The 22554-nt window shown below is 39.8% G+C and overlaps 1 protein-coding gene across 9 annotated transcripts in view; it reads left to right on the top strand.

The window, feature by feature from the left end:
• celf4 (CUGBP, Elav-like family member 4) overlaps positions 1-19150 on the top strand; it is an 83988-nt gene extending 64838 nt beyond the window's left edge. Inside the window, exons 3-14 of one of the 9 annotated variants that reach the window (XM_051416051.1) lie at positions 2491-2539; positions 7730-7855; positions 8863-8942; positions 9262-9402; positions 9712-9850; positions 11008-11160; positions 11601-11711; positions 13462-13524; positions 13918-13998; positions 15636-15779; positions 16854-17047; positions 19025-19150. In XM_051416051.1, coding sequence (XP_051272011.1) covers positions 2491-2539; positions 7730-7855; positions 8863-8942; positions 9262-9402; positions 9712-9850; positions 11008-11160; positions 11601-11711; positions 13462-13524; positions 13918-13998; positions 15636-15779; positions 16854-16981 — 1215 coding nt within the window. In that variant the 3' untranslated portion in view covers positions 16982-17047; positions 19025-19150. Of the gene's footprint in view, positions 1-2490; positions 2540-7726; positions 7856-8862; positions 8946-9240; positions 9403-9711; positions 9851-11007; positions 11161-11600; positions 11712-13461; positions 13525-13917; positions 13999-15635; positions 15780-16853; positions 17048-19024 lie in introns of all 9 variants that reach the window. The other 8 variants (XM_051416048.1, XM_051416050.1, XM_051416049.1 and 5 more) reach the window with 8 other exon arrangements.
• Positions 19151-22554: the final 3404 nt, after the last annotated feature.

Here is a 22554-nt window from a genome sequence, read left to right as displayed (position 1 = left end):
AAACTGACCTTGAAGCAGTTTATGGGCCCGGGATAATGGAAACCACTGATAGAGAGCCCATGAAACACCACTCAGCTTTCAGCAACAAAAGAAAATAATGGTTTAACCACTTAACATTATTTTTGAATTGTATCTAAAAATTTATGAGCGGACATTCTGCGTGTTGCTGCTCAACTATGACAAATGAAGAGAGTCATTGATTAATCTGTGAAGATAGTTTGTGGGATTGTAGATGATAAAAAATTAATAAGTTTTACCACATAACTAAAATAAATGTTACGATAAGTGACAGTATGAAAATGATTAGGGGTGGGTGTCAGAAAAGTGGAAAGACAGCTTAGATTTTATTTTGGGGGGAGAACGGGGGAGGGGTCTTTTATGTTTTTCTTATCCCATATTTATCTCTCAGCCTTGCTAGTAAGATTTTTTTTTATAAAAAATTGTTACATCAAAAAGATGATGTGGCCATGGATTATAAAGGTGTGTTTTTTTCAACAGAGGACAACGTCAATACTGTTACATTATTTTATGGGGGAGTGTGTTGCAGTCAAGGGGAGAATCCAAAGAAAGTATTAACAACTCTGGGGAGGTTCCTTTTTTCTTTTTTTCAAAGTAAAATATAAAGTTAAGCCAATTAATTCCAGGTCCCTAAAATCCTGGTGTAGAGTGAAATTAAGAACAAGACAATTAAACATAACCTCAGAGGGTCAGTGCCATCATATACCATGCAGGTTAAGACCGGCGCTTGCATATAAAACCAGTGGAGGTGGAACACAATTAGGTCAGATTGAGGCCAGACCATTTGTATGGGTCACGGTAAAAACGCTCATATGTATGCAGGCTTATAGGTCCCTTGGGAGCACTGGGCTGACCTTGTCCCACACTCTGATCTATGTCCTCATCTCCCCCTAGGTCCTCTTTTCCTCATTCCTTCCCCCTTCCTCTTTCTCCCCACTATTTTTTTTTATCACTATATATCTCTCTTCTCCAACACCCTGCTTTTTACTGTTTTCAATTAGTTTCTCTTCTCTCTCGCCCTGTTTGGTTTCAACCCTCCTGAAATCTCTCTTTCCTATCCAGCACTGTTTTTTAACTAATTTTTAACTCCCCTTTTCCATTCCCCAATTCTTTTATCCCCTCTCGTTCTTTTTCCATATCAACAGCCAGTCTGATAAATAATGCATCACAGCACATTAAAAACATTAGTAGGGTTCTCTTGGCTGTCAAAGAGGGGGAGGAGACGAGGGAGAGGAAGGAATGGGTAACTCCATTTTAAATAAGTGTTGTAGAGAATGATGTGATTTAATATTAGCAGCAGGAAAGTGCCAGAAAAGGCTGAAGGTCCGAGCATTAATTGTGTTTGCATCGTGACATTGTGTCCTCATGCTCAAAGGTTTTGCCTTTGGTGAATCATCTGAAAGCCCCAAGATTCATTAAGATGACTGTATCAGCAAACTCAAAAGAAAAAATTTAATGACATTTAGCAAAACACTGATGCTGCACAGAACCTTGACCTTTCCCTTTTCCCCTTTCATCCTCAGCTTTATCCTCTCCTTTCCTCTTCTTTCCTCTCCTCTTCTCTCCTCTCCTCCCCTCCCTCCTCCTTCCTTCCATTCCTCCTGGCAGCGTGGCGATTGGCATTATTAAAAATTGATTGGCGGCGAGCGTTTAGCAGGGTGGCGAGGCGGAGAGGGAAGGTTTGACAGGCAGAAGTGAAATGAAAGGAGGGCCTCTGTGGACACACTGTGGAAAGGTCTCACAGGGGGACAGAGTGTGTGTGTGTGTGTGTGTGTGTGTGTGTGTGTGTGTGTGTGTGTGTGTGTGCGTGTGTGTGCACTTGTATGTACAAGCTTGTGTGTGAAGCTAAGAGAAAATTGTGCAAGAACATTTTGTAGTGAGGCTTAGGAGTTTGAAAACCCATACGTGCTATGTCTATACTGTGTGTGTGTGTGGGGGGGGGTTGCTTTGTGTGTGTGTGTGTGTGTGTGTGTGTGTGTGTGTGTGTGTGTACACATCCACCAGTACATCTGACTACACAAAGTCCACAGACCGAATCATGATAGCACACAAGCGTCCAGAAGCACCCACAGAGAGGATACACAGTCACAGTAGCTCTGCTGACCCAGAGTTACCTCTCCACCATCCTCCCTCTATCCCCCTTTCTGTCGTTCCCTTCATCCCTCTGCTTATCCTCCTTTCCAACCCTTCTCTCTCCTTTCATCTCAGATCAAATAATATTTCCAACCCATATTCCCAACCAGCTATTCCCCCAATGGCTATAAGTGCTACAGCTTTGGAGATTTTCAATACACTTTACCCGCAATTTGGCTGAGTGATTCTAAAAAAGTTTTTTAGGGGGGTGTGGGAGGGGTAAAAGCATGTGTTATTACATGAGTACATGATGCTTACTGGCTTCTTTCTCTCTTGTTTTCTTCTTTTTTTCTTTCTTCTTTTCCTATTATTTGTCCTCTCTTTCTCTCTCTGTCACAGATGAACAGACCAATCCAGGTGAAGCCAGCAGACAGTGAGAGTCGAGGAGGTACTGTATGCCCTTCCTTCTTTCTTTTCCTTCCCCCTTCTTTGCTACCTTCCTTCTTTTGTTCTAGCCCTACAAACATGCTGCCTGCACGTATCAGCCTCACCATTATCTGTCCCATTAGTCGATGCCCTGTTCCTCGACGCAGGCTGACAGCGCGGCCTGGCCGGACCCTGCAGTATTCAGAACACATTATGTAAACAGTGCTCTTCCTGGCTACCGCGGCCTCCAGCCTCCTTTCTTGGAGTTTCATCATATGTACTGATGCATGTACATGCGCGTACCTACACAGAAACATGCATGTCTTGCTTGAGGGGGAAACAGGTCACTTCTTTTTGTCAAACACCTTTAATAACGCTGTCTGCAACAAAGCAAATCCTATTTGACTCGTGTCACAAGTTTGTATCAGCCAAATGAACCCCAGATTCAAATGACAGATCTGTGTAAATGAAAGTGGATGTCTAGTCTGGTATTTTGTGTGTGTCACACTGTATTGACAGCTAAGACAGCTGTAAGCGCATTTTCTATGTCTAGACATGTAGTGACCTGCTCCTGACATCAATCAATGGACTGTACAAGAGAAGATTGATGCAGTTTGACCGTTTTTGGCTGGAGTCTTTCAAACTTTGCAGTTGTTAATATAATTGGCACCAGAGCGATTCTTAAGCCACAAGAAAAAGGGAAAGAGAGAAGGGAAAAAAAAGAGGAAATAGAGCATGCAAGGAGTTGAAGGTTGATAAGCAGAGAGAAGCATAAGGACTGAGAGAGAGGTGTTAGCCTGTAAAGAAAAAAAAACTTTAAGGAAAGGAAGAGAGATTGTGCGACATCCTCTTCTATTTAGTTTGGTGGTGCTCTGAGTATGATTGATGGAGCAGGAGGGAACAGAGGCAAGCGCCAAGCGTGAGGAAGCAAAGTGAGGGCAATGCAGGACATCTATAGCGCTCTCTCTGTTATTCGTGTCTGTCTTTCTCTGTATGGATGTCCTCTGCCCGCTACCATTCCCCTCATCTATTCTCAACAATTCTATTTTTCCAAGATTATTGCTGTGCCTTTTGTTTTTTCTTCTATATCCCTCAGACGTTTTCTCAGGCATGAATGCAAAGCTACGTACATACTGTGTCAGGGTGTTACATTTTCAGTCTCAATGGCAGAAAAAGCAGATTCTTTCTTTAGGGAAAAGTACCAGTACAATGCTGTAAAAAAAATGCTATTACAGATCAAAATCTTGCATTTAAAACTAATACTTAATTATTACTACTTATTAATACCTACTAACGTGAATGTCAAAGTAATATGAGAAAAATGCACATAAAGTATCAAAAGCAAAGCACTCATTTTCAGAAAAATGTCCCCTGACTGATATACAGTATTATTATATATTACATTATCAGTGTAAGCAGCATATTACTGCTGTGGAGTTGGGGGTCCTCTTAAAACTGTCATATAAAGTTAGGTAGTTTAGTCCAGTGGTTCCCAACTTAAGGGTAAAGCCCCCTCCTTTGGGTCACAAAATAAATCTGGGTGGTTGTGAGATGATTAATGGGGTAGGAAAGAAGAAAAAAACAATGTTCTGGTACACCGATTATTTTTATTGTGGACTCTAATCTTTGTGAAATAATGGATAATTGACCCTTTGGGCCTCGAACAGTTACTTAAATAAAACCATCTCAGAAGTTCAGACAGAAAATCACTCTTTGTTGGAACGCCTAACAACTTGTAGGCATCTGAAACATGACAAAGTGCCCCAACTAGACTATTTTTTTTAAATAAGCAGTCACAAGCCAAAATGGTTGGTTGCTGTTGGTTTCCCTGAGCAATGCATTGTATATCAGAAGCTTATTGTGTGTTTTCTTAATAAAATCTTAATCTTAACAGTAAATAATAACTATATGTGTCTGATACTATAAATGAAATGGAGTAGAAGTATAAAGCAGCAAAAATGAAAATATATATATATATATATATATATACAGATAGGCTACATATATTTAAAAAACTAAAAAGGAATATTACTGTTGTGCAACAAAAATAAATAATGAAATTACATAATACTTTTTTATGATATATTACTCCTGCCTACTCGATATTACAGTAGAGGGAAATCGGGGAGTCACTGTCATAGACTGTCTGTGTGCGTGTGTGTGAGAAAGAGAGAGAGAGAGAGAGAGCTTTACATCGTTGTTGACACTGGTGTATATTGATTTGCTCTCTAGCTGAATATGAGTGTACGTGCATGTGTGTGAGTGTGTGTCCTTTCCCAAAGAAAGATGTAATGTTTATTGGTGTCTTCCCTGGGGAACGGCTTTGTCCACCAATGAGGTGTGTACCGTGGATGTATATGTGTGCGAGGGAAGGTGGGGGGCCAAACACCAAGATTTGTGTATGTGCATATGTGTGTGTCCTCCACTCGTGATGTGCGCTCCACTCTTGTAAACACCCCCCTACCCCCCAGTGCAAGGCCAGAGCGCAGATTAGTCTTGTTGACTCGGCAAGGACACCCTGTCAGGCTCAGGCAGCGGGGAATGGACCCTAAGCACGCATGCATGCGCACACACACACACACACACACACACACATACATACACACACACACACACACACACACACACACACACACACACACACACACACACACACACACAGGTAACCATACCTACACACACATTTATTTGCAGTGCACATTCAGAGGCAATTGCACTGAGGCTCATTAATTTCCCAACATATACATCCATTTCCACAAAGCTCTGATTCTGGGTAACGTAAAAACAGACTGCCTTGCACACCAACACATCTGTTACCGTTGTGCACTAACGCACTTTCACCGTCTGCCTCACAATTTTCCTCGAACACTTATTCAGTGACTCAATCATGCTGTCATGGTGAATAACAAACTGATGCTGGACCTCAGTCTAGCTATATCTCATCAAAACCCATACCCATGTTGAATTTGTATCTGATTATATGGTCCTGCAATTCTTTTTGACATCGTAAAAGTTTGTTTGTAGAAAATTTTGAAAAAAAAATATTTGATTTAGGTTATGTGTTGCTTTTGGTCCACAGAGACTTTTCATTAAATGTTCTGAAATGCCAATTTAAAGTTCAAGATAGAAGAGGACAGCAGTTGCTATGTGCAAAAGACTGGTTGCTATGCTATGTGCTCATAAATGAGAAATAGGCCTACAAAAGTATTAAATTGGTGCTTTGTGACTTGATAATATGAACAATTACTTTCCTAATGTTTCATCGGATGTAAAGTGGACATTTTATTTTGAAAGTGGTTATTATTGCTGTCCATTTGCCATGTTGGGAGAAATGCCTGCACAGCTTTGAGTGTAATCACTGGCTAGCCTCCCATTCAACCCCACATTCATGTAGTTGTCTGCTGGATTCAACATAACCTTTGACTTATGCATATTACTTATATTTATTTTTATCTAATTTATTGGTTTCACTATTTAACTTGCTGCTTCATTATTATGCAACATGAAGTGACATCCTGTCTGTGATGCATATTTAATAAAGATAACAACAACAACCAAAGGTGTTGTTACATGTAAACAGAGCCCCCTGGAATGAACTTAACTTAGATTTCATAAACTTATAATCATGTCCTAAGCGAGGACAGCACACAAATGCATCTGCCTTGTTTAATACCTGTGTGTAGGTGCTGTGTTCAGACATATCATAGTATCACTACCCCTCTACTACAACATGTTGTGAACTCTCAAATCCAGAGAGCTCAAGCTGTGTATATTGTGCTCTGGGGACAAGGCACCAATCATCACAGATGAGGGTGTGAATCCAGTGAGGGATCATGACCTTGTTGATGCATTAGTGAGTCCCTCTAGCTGGTCAGGCATAAACTCCCCAAGTGTCCACAAATAAGTTTTGTTGCTGATGGAAAAAATGAAGTGGTTGGCGTGTTGCCAGCCACTTCCTTTTATCCATATGTATCAGAGGAGCCATGTAGCTAAATAAATAGGGAAGAAAAAGGGAGAAATGCAAAACGTGATATTGTGCAGAAAGATTGGTGTAGTGTTAAAACTATGAGTGTGACTGTCTTCCATAAATAAATAAGTTCCTGTGTACAGTTTAACACAAAACAAACTCCTACTTACGACAGTAAAGAGGTGCCTGAAACAGAAAGACGACTGCTTTACACTGCCAGGTTTTGGCAAGACATTATTACAGGCAAGCAGTTGAGATGGTACAGAGTAAGATGCTACAGATGGAATCACTGGATAACCACAGCATTCACTTACTGCTCTCTCATGAAGAGTGGGGTATCATATTAGCCTCTTATCTAAACTTTTGAGCTACTACTGTAAACCAAACTGGTTGGAAGCTCAGTCTGACTCTAAGTGAAATATTAGCCAGTAACAATATTTTTTGTCACAGAGGGATTAGGCACGTGGTTATAAACACACATTTACCGCAGACATAGGTCGAGCAAGCAGTACTAAATATGGAGTGAAGAAGCATTGTGTTGCATCTGTGAACAGAGTTCGTGCTCAGGGCACGCCGCCAACTGTGTTCCCATAGGACAGACTGCACAGAAAAAGGGTTTTTATCCCTATGATCATGAGTTCATCTTCCACTACAAGTTTGTAATGGAAACATGGGTGGGAGATATTATTATAAATGGAGATTTTCAAAAACTGCTCTGTAACTTATTGAAAGTAAAATATATACCAGGAAAAACATGCTGTGCCTGGACAAATTTGTACAACAGACATGTTTGTGTCACTGAAATTTGTTACTTAAGTTAATACAGTTAAAAATATTTCTGTTGGAATCTGTCAGTGACTTGTTTTGAACATTTTAATTGTTATTCTATTGTTAATAAATTGCTGATGTTTTCCAAATGTGGCTGAGCACCTACTTATGACCATGAACTCTTGAGAATAATCATGCTCAATAAGAATTTGTGGTTAAGCAAATAGCTTCAACCTGATAGCTCCAGCTCTATTCTAACCCAACTGATATCTAAAGATGAGTTTGTAACAGGAATAAATGGGTGGATAACATATGTCATCTTAGATAATATACAGTCTGTGCCATCAAGAAATGTTTTTTGCATGCAAGAACGAGCAAAAACGTTGCTATTTCAGTGAACATAGCGTGTCTTTATGTAGATTATCAAAAGGCGTCTCTGATCCTCTGATTGTGACCTGTTCCTTTTCCTTTTAGAAGACAGAAAGCTCTTTGTCGGTATGCTCAACAAGCAACAGTCAGAAGATGATGTGCGGCGCCTTTTCGAGTCCTTCGGCAGCATCGAGGAATGCACCATCCTCAGAGGTCCCGACGGAAACAGCAAAGGTGAGTTTATAGCTGTTTATGACTTTGAGCCAGCAGACTTTTTCACAGGCTACTGCACAGAAATGATTTGGCCTTTCAAAGTTGGTGACTTTGCAAAGTTACTCCTTAAACACTCCGCGTTGAGTGATGTCAAAGCGGGCTATTTCACAATCATCAGAGGAGTGGTTACATAAAAATACTGTATGTTCTGTAAATTTCAACATCAGTAAATGCCATTTGAAAGCTTTGCCCACAGGAATGAGAGATATAAACCACAAATTCTTTACAGATGAACCCCATTAACCTTATGAGTCAACCTACATGGCTCTGATAAAGGAAAAAAAACAAGTCAACCTTCTTATTAACCACCAGGCTTCATGTCACGCCAGAAAAATGTCCTTTCAAAATGTTGTCAGAGTGCTACACAAGTTCACTGCATGAAGTTCATCAGTGGGCTTAGCAGCCAATCAATGAGGCCCGATGATAACTAAGCCTGATGATTACAGTGGGCTTGATCATTCTGATTCCTCCGTGAAGCTCCATTAACAAGGCCTCATCAGCCAGCTTACTCGGCTAAGTGGGCTTTAGCTCAATAATTACTGGGAACTTGATCATTCAAATTCATCAACGGGACTTGTCAATAGTAAGCGACACCAGAATGCTGTGGCATTTTAAGCCCCATCAGAGGATCCCAAAGTTGTTAATGGTGTCAGAGTGGCATGTTTAGCCCGCTTATTGAGCGTTGATCAACACTGATGCGAACCTCCTCAGCAGAGAGGGCTTTGCTTACTAAATGTTTGTTGCTGTAATGCTGTAGGAAATGTATCCCGGGTTAAAAAAAAAAGAAACTTTTTACTTTTTGTCTTGTTACTGGCAATGTTTTGCTGTGATATGTGTATGATATACTCTACAGCAAACTTTTCTCTTTTGTTCTCACTGTCTCTTTTTCGCCGTACTCATTTTGTCCTCTCTCTCTCTCTCTCTCTCTCTCTCTCTCTCTTTCTCTCTCTCTCTCTCTCTCTCTTTAGGCTGTGCATTTGTAAAATATTCCTCTCATGCTGAAGCTCAGGCAGCCATCAGTGCACTACACGGCAGCCAGACAATGCCTGTGAGTACACCTTAACTGTGTGTGTGAGCATGTAGATTTATGTGAGAGAGGTGAGTCACATAGAGAGATGAGTCACATAGCACTTAATTACCTTCTTAAAGTTTAGTCAAGTTCTATTTTATTAATCCCAAGAAGGAAATGTATCCAACTATTTCAAGGCCATAGGCAGCCAACTACGGCTCTGAGGCCATTGCCTTGGCAGGAGAGGATGTGTGCAAGTGCAGATACAAGCTTATGTCATATGTCTATCGATACACACTAACATGTACTGCCTGGCGCGCTTGTGTGTGTGTGGGTGGGTGGATGGGTGGGTGCACAGGGTGCCTCATCCAGTCTGGTGGTGAAGTTCGCCGACACGGATAAGGAGCGCACCATCCGCCGTATGCAGCAGATGGCTGGTCAGATGGGCATTTTCAACCCCATGGCCCTGCAGTTTGGAGCCTACGGAGCCTACGCTCAGGCAAGACACGCCCCGCAAAATGCCTTTTTTTATCCACAGTTATTTATTCAATGAACCACAGATTAAACAGAGTGCTCAAGCCTAGCTCACATTTGAATCTGAAGTAGCAAAAAAGATGAGCTCCCTCCAATTAGGAATAACCTGTTTCCCTAGAATTTGTTAATATTGGTTTAAAAAACACTTTTCATAAGATTCAATGCCTGATTTCTATCTAGTAGTCTCTGTTTTAAGCTTCTATACTGTGCCTCATTTTCCATTTATACCCACACTGTTCTCGACCCTTCATATGTCCCCTCCTCCACTGTGCAGGTGCAGCAGCAGGCGGCATTGATGGCGTCTGTAGGCCAGGGAGGCTACCTCAGTCCAATGGCGGCCTTTGCTGCTGCTCAGATGCAGCACATGGCCACCATCAATGGCCTCCCGGGAGCACCGCTGACCCCAACGTCAGGTAACAGTGGTGGATAAGCAAAGGTTAAAGGACAATACTGGATTTATAGGTATTTCCGTCTGCTGTGGAAATGGAATCTATGCACACATACAGTAGATTATTGACCCTTCCTCACTGAAGCAAAGAGTAATTTGTTCAGATTTATTGGAACGCACAAAACTACACTGTAGAACTGACATTATTCCCACTGACAGTATCAAACTGGCGTTACTGTAAGGTAGCTGCATACTTTTAACCATGATTTGTCCATTTATGGTATCAAGTCCAAACTGCTTCCTCACATTTTTTCTCAAATAGTTTGGTGTCATGATCCATTGAGCACATCTCACTAGTTTTCTCCATTTTGCATTAGTGAAGAGAACAACAATAGCCTAGCTTACTGAGGGCAATAGTGCATGCACTGGATCAGTACATTTTACGAATGGCCCCCAGCGGGGTTGTTGTGCTTTTACATTTTAAATTTGAGCAGATCATTATAAATCAAATATTTAATTTTCTCCCACATTCAAACAATAGTTTGAATTTCAAATTAAATGTGGTAGACCCATTAACTACAAAGTGGTAAAGCTGTTTAACTGGTGTATCTGATAGCACATATTGTACCACTTCAAATTTACAACATACCCCCACAACATAATGTACTGTACATGTCTCTTTGAAGAATGAAAAATGTTTTTTTACTCACTCAATTAAAATCCATGGTTTCTAAATCTCAGGCATGAATAAAAACCGTATGTTTCTCTCTTGCTGCAGTGAATAAATACAGTAGCAAGGAACAAAGTACACTGGATTTTAAATTGGCATATTTGCACAAAAAATCAATACTGTATATTTTCTAGATGCAACATGAAAACATTTGAAACAAACATATAATTAATACCCATAAGATATCATCAACAAGGTATGCATTAGTCTTATACAATATGTCCAAGATTCAGCTCTAATGGCTGTTGTGTCACATTAAGGGCCATACTGGGACAAGAAATCAGTCCTGACATTTAGTGTCTTCACTGGCCCACTGGACCGGCCCCTCTGACATTTCCAGGAGTTACTAGGTGGCCATTCAAAGCAAAACTTCTCCATAATGTCTGAGAAAAAAATACAGTGGAATGCTTACTGTTTCTCTCCGTCTTTGCCCGTCTGCCCTGTGGCTGCAGGTGGCAGTACTCCTCCAGGCATCAGCGCCCCCACAGTGACCAGCATCCCCTCCCCCATTAGTGTAAATGGTTTTACTGGCATGCCGCCCCCCCAGGCAAATGGGCAGCCTCCTGCAGAGGCTGTCTTCGCCAACGGGATACACCATTACCCTGGTAAGTCTAATAAATTCTGCCGGCACGTACGCAAACACACAAAATAACTCTTGGAGATACAGACAAATATGAAAGAAAATGCACTTTACATTATGAAAACACTGTTTGTTATGTTAAACCATGACTTCTTGAAAATTAAGCTTAAACCCTTATAGACACACACGCAGAAAAAAAACCCCCACTGTAATGGGAAAGTGTGCATGCTGCTGGCTTACAGGCGTGAATAGCCTTGAAGCATGTTCAGGAGGCCGAGGCCAGATGAACGTAGCCCACAGACAGGCAGCATGTCGAGGAGATGAGTGTTTGGCAAAGGTGCTTATGGGCTGCTGGAGCCTAAGTATGCGCTTGTGTCATGAGCCGTGGCTAGTACCTCATTGGTTTTTGTCTGTGAAGAGGTGGAAGAAAAATCTGTCTTTTCTTTTATACTCTTGTCTCTCCAGTGTTGCAGGAGGTGGTTTTTAGGGAGGACTCGGAGAAAAACGGCTTGGGCGTGGCTCCGCGGAGTTGTTTTGGGGTTCAGGGTGGCTGCTTCCTCTCTTCTCTCTCTGAAGGTAGCGCCCCAACCCCCCTCCCCCCTACCCTCCTCCCCATTCCCTTCTTCCACTTATCCCACTGCCCTATGGGCTCAAATAAGGGTCAGTATGTTCGGAGCTTGTGAAATAATGTTCAGAAGTAATTTCAAAGCCTGTGATTTTGTAAATCTGTGAACTGCATGAGAAAGATTAACAATTTGTAGTTTTCATAGCAGAAATCTGTGTCACACTCTTCAAAAGCTGGGCCAAAAATTTGTACTGACTGATTCACATGTGACTTAAATTTCGTTGATTTTCACAGTTTTCTTATGAATCTGTACTCAATGTTGACAGAAGTTTTATTTTGTCTTTAAATCTTTGTGTGACCTCACTGTTGGTATAATTTGTCCACAAACTTTATTTAAACATCCACAAATCTTTTTCTACAACAAAATAACTTTTCAATACATACACCGATTAAGTTTTTCAGTTTTCCTTTTACAAAGGAACATATACAACTTTTTTTTTTTTTTTTTTTTTTTTTTTTTAAAAAAAAAAAAATTTATTATTATTAATATTTTTTAATAAATATATTTTTTTTTTTTTTAAAATATTTTTTTAATTTTTTTTTTTTTTTTTTTTTTTTTTATAAAAAGGGAAAAAAGGGGAAAAAAAATAAGTTTTTAAATTTTTTGTTTTCTCCGCCCCCCCGGGCCCCCCCCCCTTAATTTTCCAAGGGTTACTAGGGGGCCATTCAAAGCAAAACACAGGCTTTAGAATTATTTTTGAACATTATTTTACAAACCTAAAATGTATCGATCTGTATTTGAGCCCATACTTACTCACCTTTCTTCTGGCTATTCCAACCGTTTTTCAGTGTTGCTGTTAGTCCACGGTGTGTTCAGTATTTCTTTGGTTTTTTGGTGATAGTGGGGTTATTGGTTTGTGTGTGTGTGTGTGTGTGTGTGTGTGTGTGTGTGTGTGTTTGTGTTTCTCAGTGGTGTACTTAATGTGCATGCACTATGTGTACAGATGGGTAGTTATGAAGTGTGGCACAGCATCTGTGGTAGTTACAAGTGTGATTAAACTGGGGGACTTTTTTCACATTTCCATTTGAAATAATTTACTGTGTCTCCTACATGTGAAGTGATAGCAACAGGTGCATCCAGTGTTTTGTGTGTATTGTGACCGTCCTGTTTTACATGTGAACCTAGAGTAGATTGTTAGGAAAATGTATATATTTCTTCATAAGATTTGTTTATAATAGGTATAATAGGTTTATGACACATTTCTTTCCTTTCCTGTGGTGACAGTGGAGCCTTGTGTTGTTATTTTTTGTTGTTTGTTTGTTTGTTTTAACCTTGGTCCTTCAAAGTTTTACTTTTCTGCTTTTCTGGGTGAAAAAAAGAGCTGCTTTTGATATGTTTTAGTAGGAAAATAAAGCAAAACGCCCAGCAAAAGAGAGAGAGATTCAGAATTCAGTTCCTCACACACTGAAAGCGGAGCGAGTTGACACCTCGCTGTTCGGCTCTCTAACCTTTCTGCTTTTCTTCTCCTGTCTGTTCTTCTCTCCATCGCCTCTCCTTCCATCCCTCCTCCCTCACCCTTGTTATATCCTTGTTATATATTACTCTCGCCTTCCTCCGTGCCCTCTCCTCCATCTACATTCTCCCTCCGTCTCTCTCCCCCTACACACACACACACACACCTCTATCCATCCATGCTCCCCCTTCACCACCTCCTTCTTCTTCTTCTTCTTCTTCTTCTCTCTGTGTCTCTGGTGGAGCAGCTCAAAGTCCCACTGCAGCTGATCCTCTCCAGCAGGCTTACACAGGAGTCCAGCAGTATGCAGGTCTGTCTGTCACTCTCACAGCAGCACTGATCTGTGTGTGTGTGTGTGTGTGTGTGTGTGTGAGTGAGAGAGAGAGAGAGAGAGAGAGAGAGAGAGAGAGAGAGAAAAGAGATGGAGAGAAAGGGGGATGACAGAGGGAAAATATTCCTTTGTATGAATTAGAATTTTGATCATGTAACTTTAAGTGTTTCAGTCTTAATACATCAATTTATTCTCTCTGCTGTGTTCAGTGTGTGTGCAACACGTAGACTCTATTGTCTGTTATCTGATCGATTGCCTGCTGTGCTCCTGCATATATCACATTGTTTGTATGTATCCGAGTGTGTGTGTGTGCGTGTGTGTGTGCTCTAGTCATGACTGTTATCTGATCCGTGCTGTGTGTGTGTGTCTCAGCAGCCTATCCCGCTGCATACGGCCAGATCAGCCAAGCATTCCCCCACCCTCCACCCATCATTCCACAGCAGCAACGAGAAGGTAACACACACACACGCGCATCACACCATTCACCCCTAAATATTCATACACGCTGCAAACATTTACTCATATTTACTCCTGTGTTCGTCTTGAATCCGCTTGCCAATACAGTCCTGGAATAAACACCCACGTTTAAAAATATCCAGGCAATTCACAGTCCTCACTTTCACCTGGTTTTCACCTCCATCAAAGCAAAATATTCATTTCAGCATACTCACACTAACACAGAGTATGGTGCACAATATCAGTCTGGATTGATTAGGGAAGACTCTCATTTTTCATGCTTTTAAATCAGTCCAAGGAGGAGACAAGTTTAAGACTAAATAATAAAGCAAAATGAAAAATAATATTTAGAGTGTCTGGCTATTTGCTGGCTACAGGGGAACTAACTTTACTACCATTACTGATTGTTTCAGACTGAGCCGTAAACCTACTCATGAACTCAGTGACCTCCAGATTTGGGACACCCATGCTTGGGACCTTACTGCCCTCTTGTGGAAAATAAATCATTCAACAGTTGTGGCGTCCCAGAGGCTGCCATTTAAGGATTTAGTAGTTATTTAATTTGGGAAACCTAAAAGCTGTGAATGCTGAATCTGTGAGTTTTTCTGTAAAGCTGAAACTGTCAAACCACTCAGGCCCCCAGAATTACTGTGAACTAATGACGGCATGCTGAGATAAACGGCTCTGCACTTGTCTGTTTTTTGCAGCTGATACCAAACTTGATTTCAGTTGAATTAATATTAGGGAGTAGATTTCAAGGTAGAGCACAACATAGAAATAAAAAGTCAGTGCACAAAATATTTTAAAGACCCTCAAAAGCTTCTTTCAAATCCAAACTATTTCTATTCAACATTAAATTGGGAAAAAAAAAACATCCTTAGCTATTAACACTGAGCTATTCATTTATTAACACTGTGAAATGATGATCGTTCACAAATTGCAGATACATTTGGGAGTACTACAGGGTTCTTAGGTGCTCATGCATTTGTTGCACATGTTTGTTATGATAAGTGAAACTTCACAAAAAGGACAGTAGAGGAAATTATCTTGTGTTGTAAAGGTAAGTCCAAAACCAAAATATACTCACTTTACTTTCATTTAATACAAAGAAAAGCAGCAGATCTCACTACTGAGAAGCTGGAACTGAGGAATTCTGCTTGAAAAACGGCTTTTAAGTATCAAACAGTTGCTGATGAATTTTCTGTTGATGGACTACTCATAATTAATCGACCAACTGTTTCAGCTTTAATGTGGTTTGATGTGGTTCAAATGTTTCTAAATCCTGATTGGTGCATGATGCATTGAGGTACGTGACATCACATTTTTCCAGCTACTTAAAATCAGAAGAACTCATAAAACTGTTATAACTTTAGCAAAAAATTGGGCGTTTATGTAAGACCAAAACTCACAGTAAAAAGTTGACTGGCTGTTTAAGAACACCTTCACTCCACGCCTTCAGTATTTTCTTGTTTTCTTATTATTTTGCATTTTCTTCCCGTCATCACTGTCTGCTCCCGCCGCGGTCAACCTTTTATGCCTCTCTCTTTCTCCTTGTCTCTCTTTCTCTGACCTTTGCCCCTTATCTCTTTTTATTCTCTCCCCGTGTCTTTCTCTCTCTCTGTGTCCGTGTGCAGGACCAGAGGGTTGCAACCTGTTCATCTACCACCTCCCTCAGGAGTTTGGGGATGGAGAGCTGATGCAGATGTTCCTGCCTTTCGGTAATGTCATCTCCTCCAAAGTGTTTGTGGATCGGGCGACAAACCAAAGTAAATGCTTTGGTGGGTAAAAATGACCAAACCAAAAAATTATTGGTTATTTATTCTGATTATTCTTTTTTACTAATCACCTTCTTTACCGCAGTCAACACCCCCCTTTCCTAACCTCTCAACACCCCCTCCCTTTAAAAGACTGAAAACAAAACAGTGGAGAATTTCTCTACAGTTGTGCAAAAGCTGGTTGTAAAAAGAAAGAATGGAGAATGAGTGTGTTTATTAATCATTAAAGCTGTTTTCTTTTGAAGCTCTGACTAATTCCTTATTTTGATAAATATTTCAGTGATATACATAAGTCAGTAGTCAAACTGATCATGACAGAAATGAGTTGTGTTTAAATACCATATTTTCAGCTACATTGCCATTGTGCTCATACGAATGCTGACTCTCAGTCTCTAAATTACTGTAAGCAAAAGCAATGCATGCTAACAATGTAATGGTTGCTCTAGCATGCAAAGATAGAGAACTGCTGTCTCACTGTATCCCACTGACAGCACAATTTAGCCGAACGCATAATTATGTGGCAAATTATAAATGGATTGTGGAGAATATTTAATGGAGAGTCCGTCAGGTGCAACCTATTTGCAAAGTAGCTTTTGCTCATTAATTCAACACAACATTAATGTTGTATTATTCATGTTGCAATTTTGAGATGCAGGTTTTAATTTGTGATTCAACGCTTTCAAGTGGAAGTTAAAAACCGAAACTCAAAAAGAAGCACAACCATGTTGATGTTTTGGTTTTACATCCCATCACCAAGTTCATATTGTGATTTTGGTTGCATGACATAATTGTGATCTATTGTTGTTGTCATACTGTATGTTAGCTTTAATAATACTCATGCTATATTGTAGTATTTCTTATGTTAATGCTTAAGTAAGTATTAATGCTGGTAGTGCACTTTTTTATGTAAAGATTTAATTCGTATTGTAAAATGTTCTAATTATACTTCATACATGTAAACGACTGCTTCATTATTGAACTCATCTCCATTATCCATTCTTTTGTAACCCCAAACTGTCCTTGCCTCTTCATCTAACCACATCCCTCTTTCTCTCTCTCTTTTGGCCTTTCCCCCAGGGTTTGTGAGCTTCGACAACCCAGGTAGTGCCCAAGCTGCCATCCAATCAATGAACGGCTTCCAGATCGGCATGAAAAGACTCAAGGTGCAGCTGAAGAGGCCAAAGGACGCCAACCGCCCCTACTAGCCCCCGCCCCAGCCAGCCACCGCCACCCTGGCGGCCGGGGCAGCCGTCGCACACAGGGAAAGACAGGTCAGACCTCGACCTCAACCGGAAACATTTGTTGTCACTTTAGTTTGATAGGTGATTAACTGAACCAGTGCGTGCACAACCACTGCATATTATATTGACAAATTCTCAAATGGCAAGCCCGTTTATGGCACCGCCTGATGTCATTTCAGTAACCTTTTATAAATGTCATAAAACATTTGCAGATGCCTAATAACTAGCTGATCATCTGCAAATTGCTTGTAAAGAATAGTGATGAAGTTTTACCCCTTTGTTGATAGTTCAAGTACGCATTTGCAAATGTTAATTCCAATATTCATTATGACTCACTCTCAGTAAACTCTAGAGTTTGATGACTGACAGTACATTCAGAATAAAACATTTCAAATATATTATTTTATTATTATCACAATGTTTTGACAGTCTATACCCTCTACCATGCCACTGATATAAATATTATAGCCAGTTTTCATGGCTGGTTGAAACAAACTGAGGGGTAGGAGCATTTACTTACATGTAGCCTCCTTTATTTGTACAACAGCTTTACAGTAAGTGACCCTGTATGTTACCCTGTAGGTAAAAGATAATTGGTAAATGGTTCAGTGTGTTGCACAGGGAAGGAATTGCTTCCAAGGGAGAGGCATTTATTACCCCTCAGGCGGGTAATTGTGCTGTTCCTCTTTGTCTCCTCCCTTCATCTGTGTGATGGAGAGTTTAGGCTGTGTCGTTCATTCACCACTGATGACTTCATTCAAGGGCAACTTATCACCCACTCACAAACTAACTGAACCATACCAGACGGTGTCCCGAGGCAAATCACTGTGGGAAGAATAGTGCAATCTCATATGAATGTGTCACAAAATATGTGGCGCCATTTCTTTTGATATATAAAAACACTGTCAACAGAATCCCAGAGAAAACAAATCTTTTTGATTTCCTTTGTTTTCCCCCAGAGATTGGCAGTTATTGCAGTGTTTGAAATTTTAACTGATAAACAAGCATACTGCCATTTTTCACTCACATTCCCAGTTTTACTATTATTATTCCCAGATATAATATTAATGCACTATTATGGTACAGATAATCAGACTGATTAGTCCATATTCAGGGTGCTACTTAACTTCTAATGACACATGAGGGTTAAGGTGTATCTTGATTAGAATCCCTTCATCATTTCAAAAACAGGATTAAACAGTTTGATTTAAATATAAAAACAAAACTTAATTGTTTATCACATAGGAGATTACCACAGCATCACTGCCAGGGAGCTAAATTAATTCACTGCAGGATGAGCACTGATTTGTTTTCAAAACCGTCTCAGCAAAATTATCTTTGTTTATCCATACCAGAACTTAGAGTCTTAGTGCCGTCGAAGACACTTTAGAGAGGCAGGTGTCCTGTCAATATGTTCCACGGCTCCATCTGCATGTAAATACAGCGAGTATCAACAGTACAAGGAAGAGCCATAAGGAATGAAATCATGGCATCCTTTAACTCTACGAAAGTGTAAAAAAAAAAAATAATAAATAAAACTTTAAAACAAATATTTTCCCAATTAACTTTTCTTTAGATTTCTAAATCGTTGTCTCTTATGTAATAAATGTTTGTTCAAGCCCCGAGGGACTAGCTGTCTCTTTGAATTATCCAATAGATCCAGTAAATAAACCAAAGAACAAAACAAAACTAGACAACAATTTAAGTAAATCATTTTTTGGATACTTTCAGCTCCCTCAAATACACAACTACCAATATTACCTAAGCAAGTAAGTACAGCTGAGGCTGATGGGAATGTTATTTTTTGTAGGTATCTGGTTGTAAAACTGTATAAAATGAACATTGAACAATTAAACGTTTTATAGAACGATGTTATTAATTATGAGGGGAACATAAATGTCTGTACCAAATGGCCATTCATTCAGTAGCTGTCAAAACAATTTACTTATAACCAAAGTCTGTCTATTTCTTGACACAAACAATTTCTATTTCTTCTTTGCTTTTCAGGTTTTGTTGAGCTGAATCATATGTTGACTTCTTGCTACCCGCCACTGAGTGCAAACTCAACATCTGGACCACTGAGGCTGCTTCAGAAACAGAGGAGAGAGAGAGAGCGATGACAGAGTCAAGGACACCTCCTTTTGGATGTACTAAAACTTTGGAACTCAGAGAGAATTTGTACCAGCCTGGTTAGCCCCAGGACCTTTTTCTTCTGCACACATATACACACCTCTTTCCCCATAAAACCCTGCTTGAATGACAGCTACCTTTTCTGGACCACAAAAAACTTTTACTTGAACAATGAGGAAAAAAAGTAAAAGAAACTATATCAAACCTACTTACAATGACCAACCCCACTGAACTCTTAAAGGGAATACGGATGTCAAAAGTCCAACAAGAACAAAACTTTTTAAAAACTGAATAGAGGATTGCCGTAGGAGATCTTTCTGTAAGATGGTTTGAGTTTGGGGCAATTGACTTTTGAAGACCAATTTATAAGACTTGAAACAAGAAGGGACAAGAAATTCTCGGAGAGAGAACTTAAGTAGGGAATGTGATATTTTCAGGACACAAATTGGCTTCGATTTGGGATGGCCATCTTTAGCTCGGAGTGCCTGTCCGTTTCCAGGGGATACCGTTGCCAAGGAGAGCCATAGCAACGGTCTCCAGGGAGTCTTACCTGTCATTCCTTAGTTGTTTTAGGGACCAAAAGACCAAACATTTTTATTGCTGAGGACTTGTAGCTCAAATATACTCGGACCACTGCATCTCTTTCAGTCAGTGCTAACTGGTTGAGGAGTTGCACTTAAAAGAAGTGTACATTTCGAATATATACAACACATGTATATATACATATATATTGCTGATATGCTTTTTGAATACAGGCAAAACTATTTCAGATGACCAAATGGGGTCTCTCACTTCGCTAGTTTACAATTACTCAAAATGTTTATTTTTTTCTCTTCTCATTTTGTCTTGGGAGGGATGGCGAGTGCATGGGAGGGGCTGCTCCGTATCACAGCCTTATCTTTTTTAACTTGACATCCTAACCTCATAGATAGAATAACATCAGAAACGTTTGAAATATATGAACTTGTTTATATTTGCAGTACATATATATGTATAACAAGCATTCAAGCAAATGTATTCATATATACAGTATATATGGATAAATAGATATTAATCACAAACAAATATATGTATTTATATGCACATATTTTATATATGTGTGTCTGTATATAGAACGGCTACTGACTATGTTGAGCTGTAATTTTTTGTAGATTTTAGCTGGAGTTTGAAACATTGCTCTGCTTGGGAAGAATCGCAAATCTGGCAGCTCCCAAAACTGCAGGCATTCCTATCTCTGATTAACTATATGCTGACACACAATATATTGCTAAAAGATACATGTGTGAGAGTACACATATGGTGTAAATATTATCTGAAAATGCAAAAAGCCACATCTCAGTAGCAGGCTTTAAGAGAATCAGGCTAAATGATTTTAGAGGAAAAGGACAATTATCTTCGACTCTATTCCAAACATATCGTTTGAGCTTACACACGCACACACACACACGCACACGCACACACACACACACACACACACACACACACACACACACACACACACACACACACACACACACACACACACACACACAAACTTCTCTTTGAAACTTGAACCAAAATGAATACATCTCACAACCCTTGCTCTCTTTTGCATTCAGTAAAGTGCATGTAGCGTATGGGCTGTCACCATGTCAAGGTGTGCCTTGTCACCTGCAGAATCTGCCATCAAGCACTGTGCTCTCAGAAAACAAAGAAGAAAAAAAAAGAAAAACGAAACACAAACTACTGCAAGCAGCCAACGCGCTATTATGATGTCAAAACTACAGCCAGATCCATATCATTTCTCAGCTGTGTAGAGAGCTTCAGTGCATGTCCAATATAACAAACCGTCTGACCACTGTTGGTCCATCAATGTCTTTGAAAAAAAAAAATCATTTAGAAGTAATGTAGACTCATGCGATTACACTTCAGATAAAAGTGGGCATTAGGTAACCTGTTGGCACAGGTACTAACTATCAAAGCTGTGTGCAGGGCACCTGTGACTACGTTCCACTGGTTGGAGTCAAAACTAGGGTAAAGTTTAGGGTTACGACTGATATGACATGGCTTGATAAGAGAAGTGATTGAGCTTACTGGACCTGACATTAGATCGTAATGGTTATGATGGTGATGTAACGTTGATGAACGCTGTTACAGTTAGAGAGCTGGCTTCCCACTGAATAGAATAAGGGAGGTTTTATGTACTTTCCCATCCAGCAGTTAATGTGTGGATCTCTGCTGGTAATACTTGACATGAAGCATATCCTTTAGAAGATGTTATATTGCCTTACGTTCTACGTTCTCATACAATTAAATATAAACAGAAAAAGCATAATGAAACTGTAAAATGAAGCAATAAGTGTGAAAAGCCATTTACCCATTACACCTGCTGTGTCACTGAGGCTGGTTTCATATTGCTTTAGCATACAGTTTCTCATAATAGTCTACAAAAATGGTATGAACACTACTATATACCTGCAAAAGGTCAACAGACTTGGATTTATTGGATCCTGCATTCAACACATATTCAGCTGGTGGAGATTACTCAATGAATATTTATGTATATGAATATTTATAAGGCTATATGACACTTTGGAAGACAATGCTTCCTGTTGGGTGCTGTTACTAGTTTTTCCTATAAACTGCTCATTATGCCGTTTCCCTAGTGTCTGTGTCTAACCTTTTTAGCAGATTGAATAATTTAACATTTACCTTCCAAATCCAGTGAGGCTTAAAGACGCCACTACACATCCCAGGACACCAGTGTTTGTGTGTGTGCCACATAACAATGCCCTGAGCATGGCGTACAGTGCAAACCAGATGACCACCGTGCTCTGGCAGTATCCGTGGTTGGCTAGTACAAAGTGTCTTGTACACCCACCTGAGCTGTCTTTGAGCTAACAATAACATCTGAAGCTAAATGTCATGTGTCTGGTATCCCTGATCGCCACACTGTGTGCCCTCTTTGACTGCCTGCTCTGAGAAAATTGAAAAAGGTGTCAACACGGTCTGTGCTTTTCTAATGGTTTGTTTGAGCAATCACTCATGTCTTTCACCTAGCCCATGTTTTCATGTCGAGAGAAATAAGGAAAAGGGAAGCAGAGCGAAGGGAACTAGAGTGCCAAGCACCTCTTCTTTATTTGCTCCAACTTTAAGCTGCAAGTTTACATGAGAAAAGTAAAACAAAGTATAGTGGTTCAAAAACAACAAGAAACAGAGCAGAAGTTTGAATATAAATATATATATATAAATATATACATAAACCGATGAATATACTGTAAATTGTTTCTTTTTTTGCTCTGTTTTCCTCTGTACATAGGTTTGCATATTTTATAGGACTTTTACTTCTATCTACAAGGACTGGATAAAGTACTTTAAATACTTTAAAAAAAAAATATATGAATGAAAACATGATAATGCTCAATAAA

Source organism: Dicentrarchus labrax, unplaced genomic scaffold (assembly GCF_905237075.1).
Source record: "Dicentrarchus labrax unplaced genomic scaffold, dlabrax2021, whole genome shotgun sequence".
Classification (NCBI taxonomy): domain Eukaryota; kingdom Metazoa; phylum Chordata; class Actinopteri; family Moronidae; genus Dicentrarchus; species Dicentrarchus labrax.
Note: the sequence above shows the minus strand (reverse complement) of the source record. Positions and strands in the feature narration are given on the sequence as shown.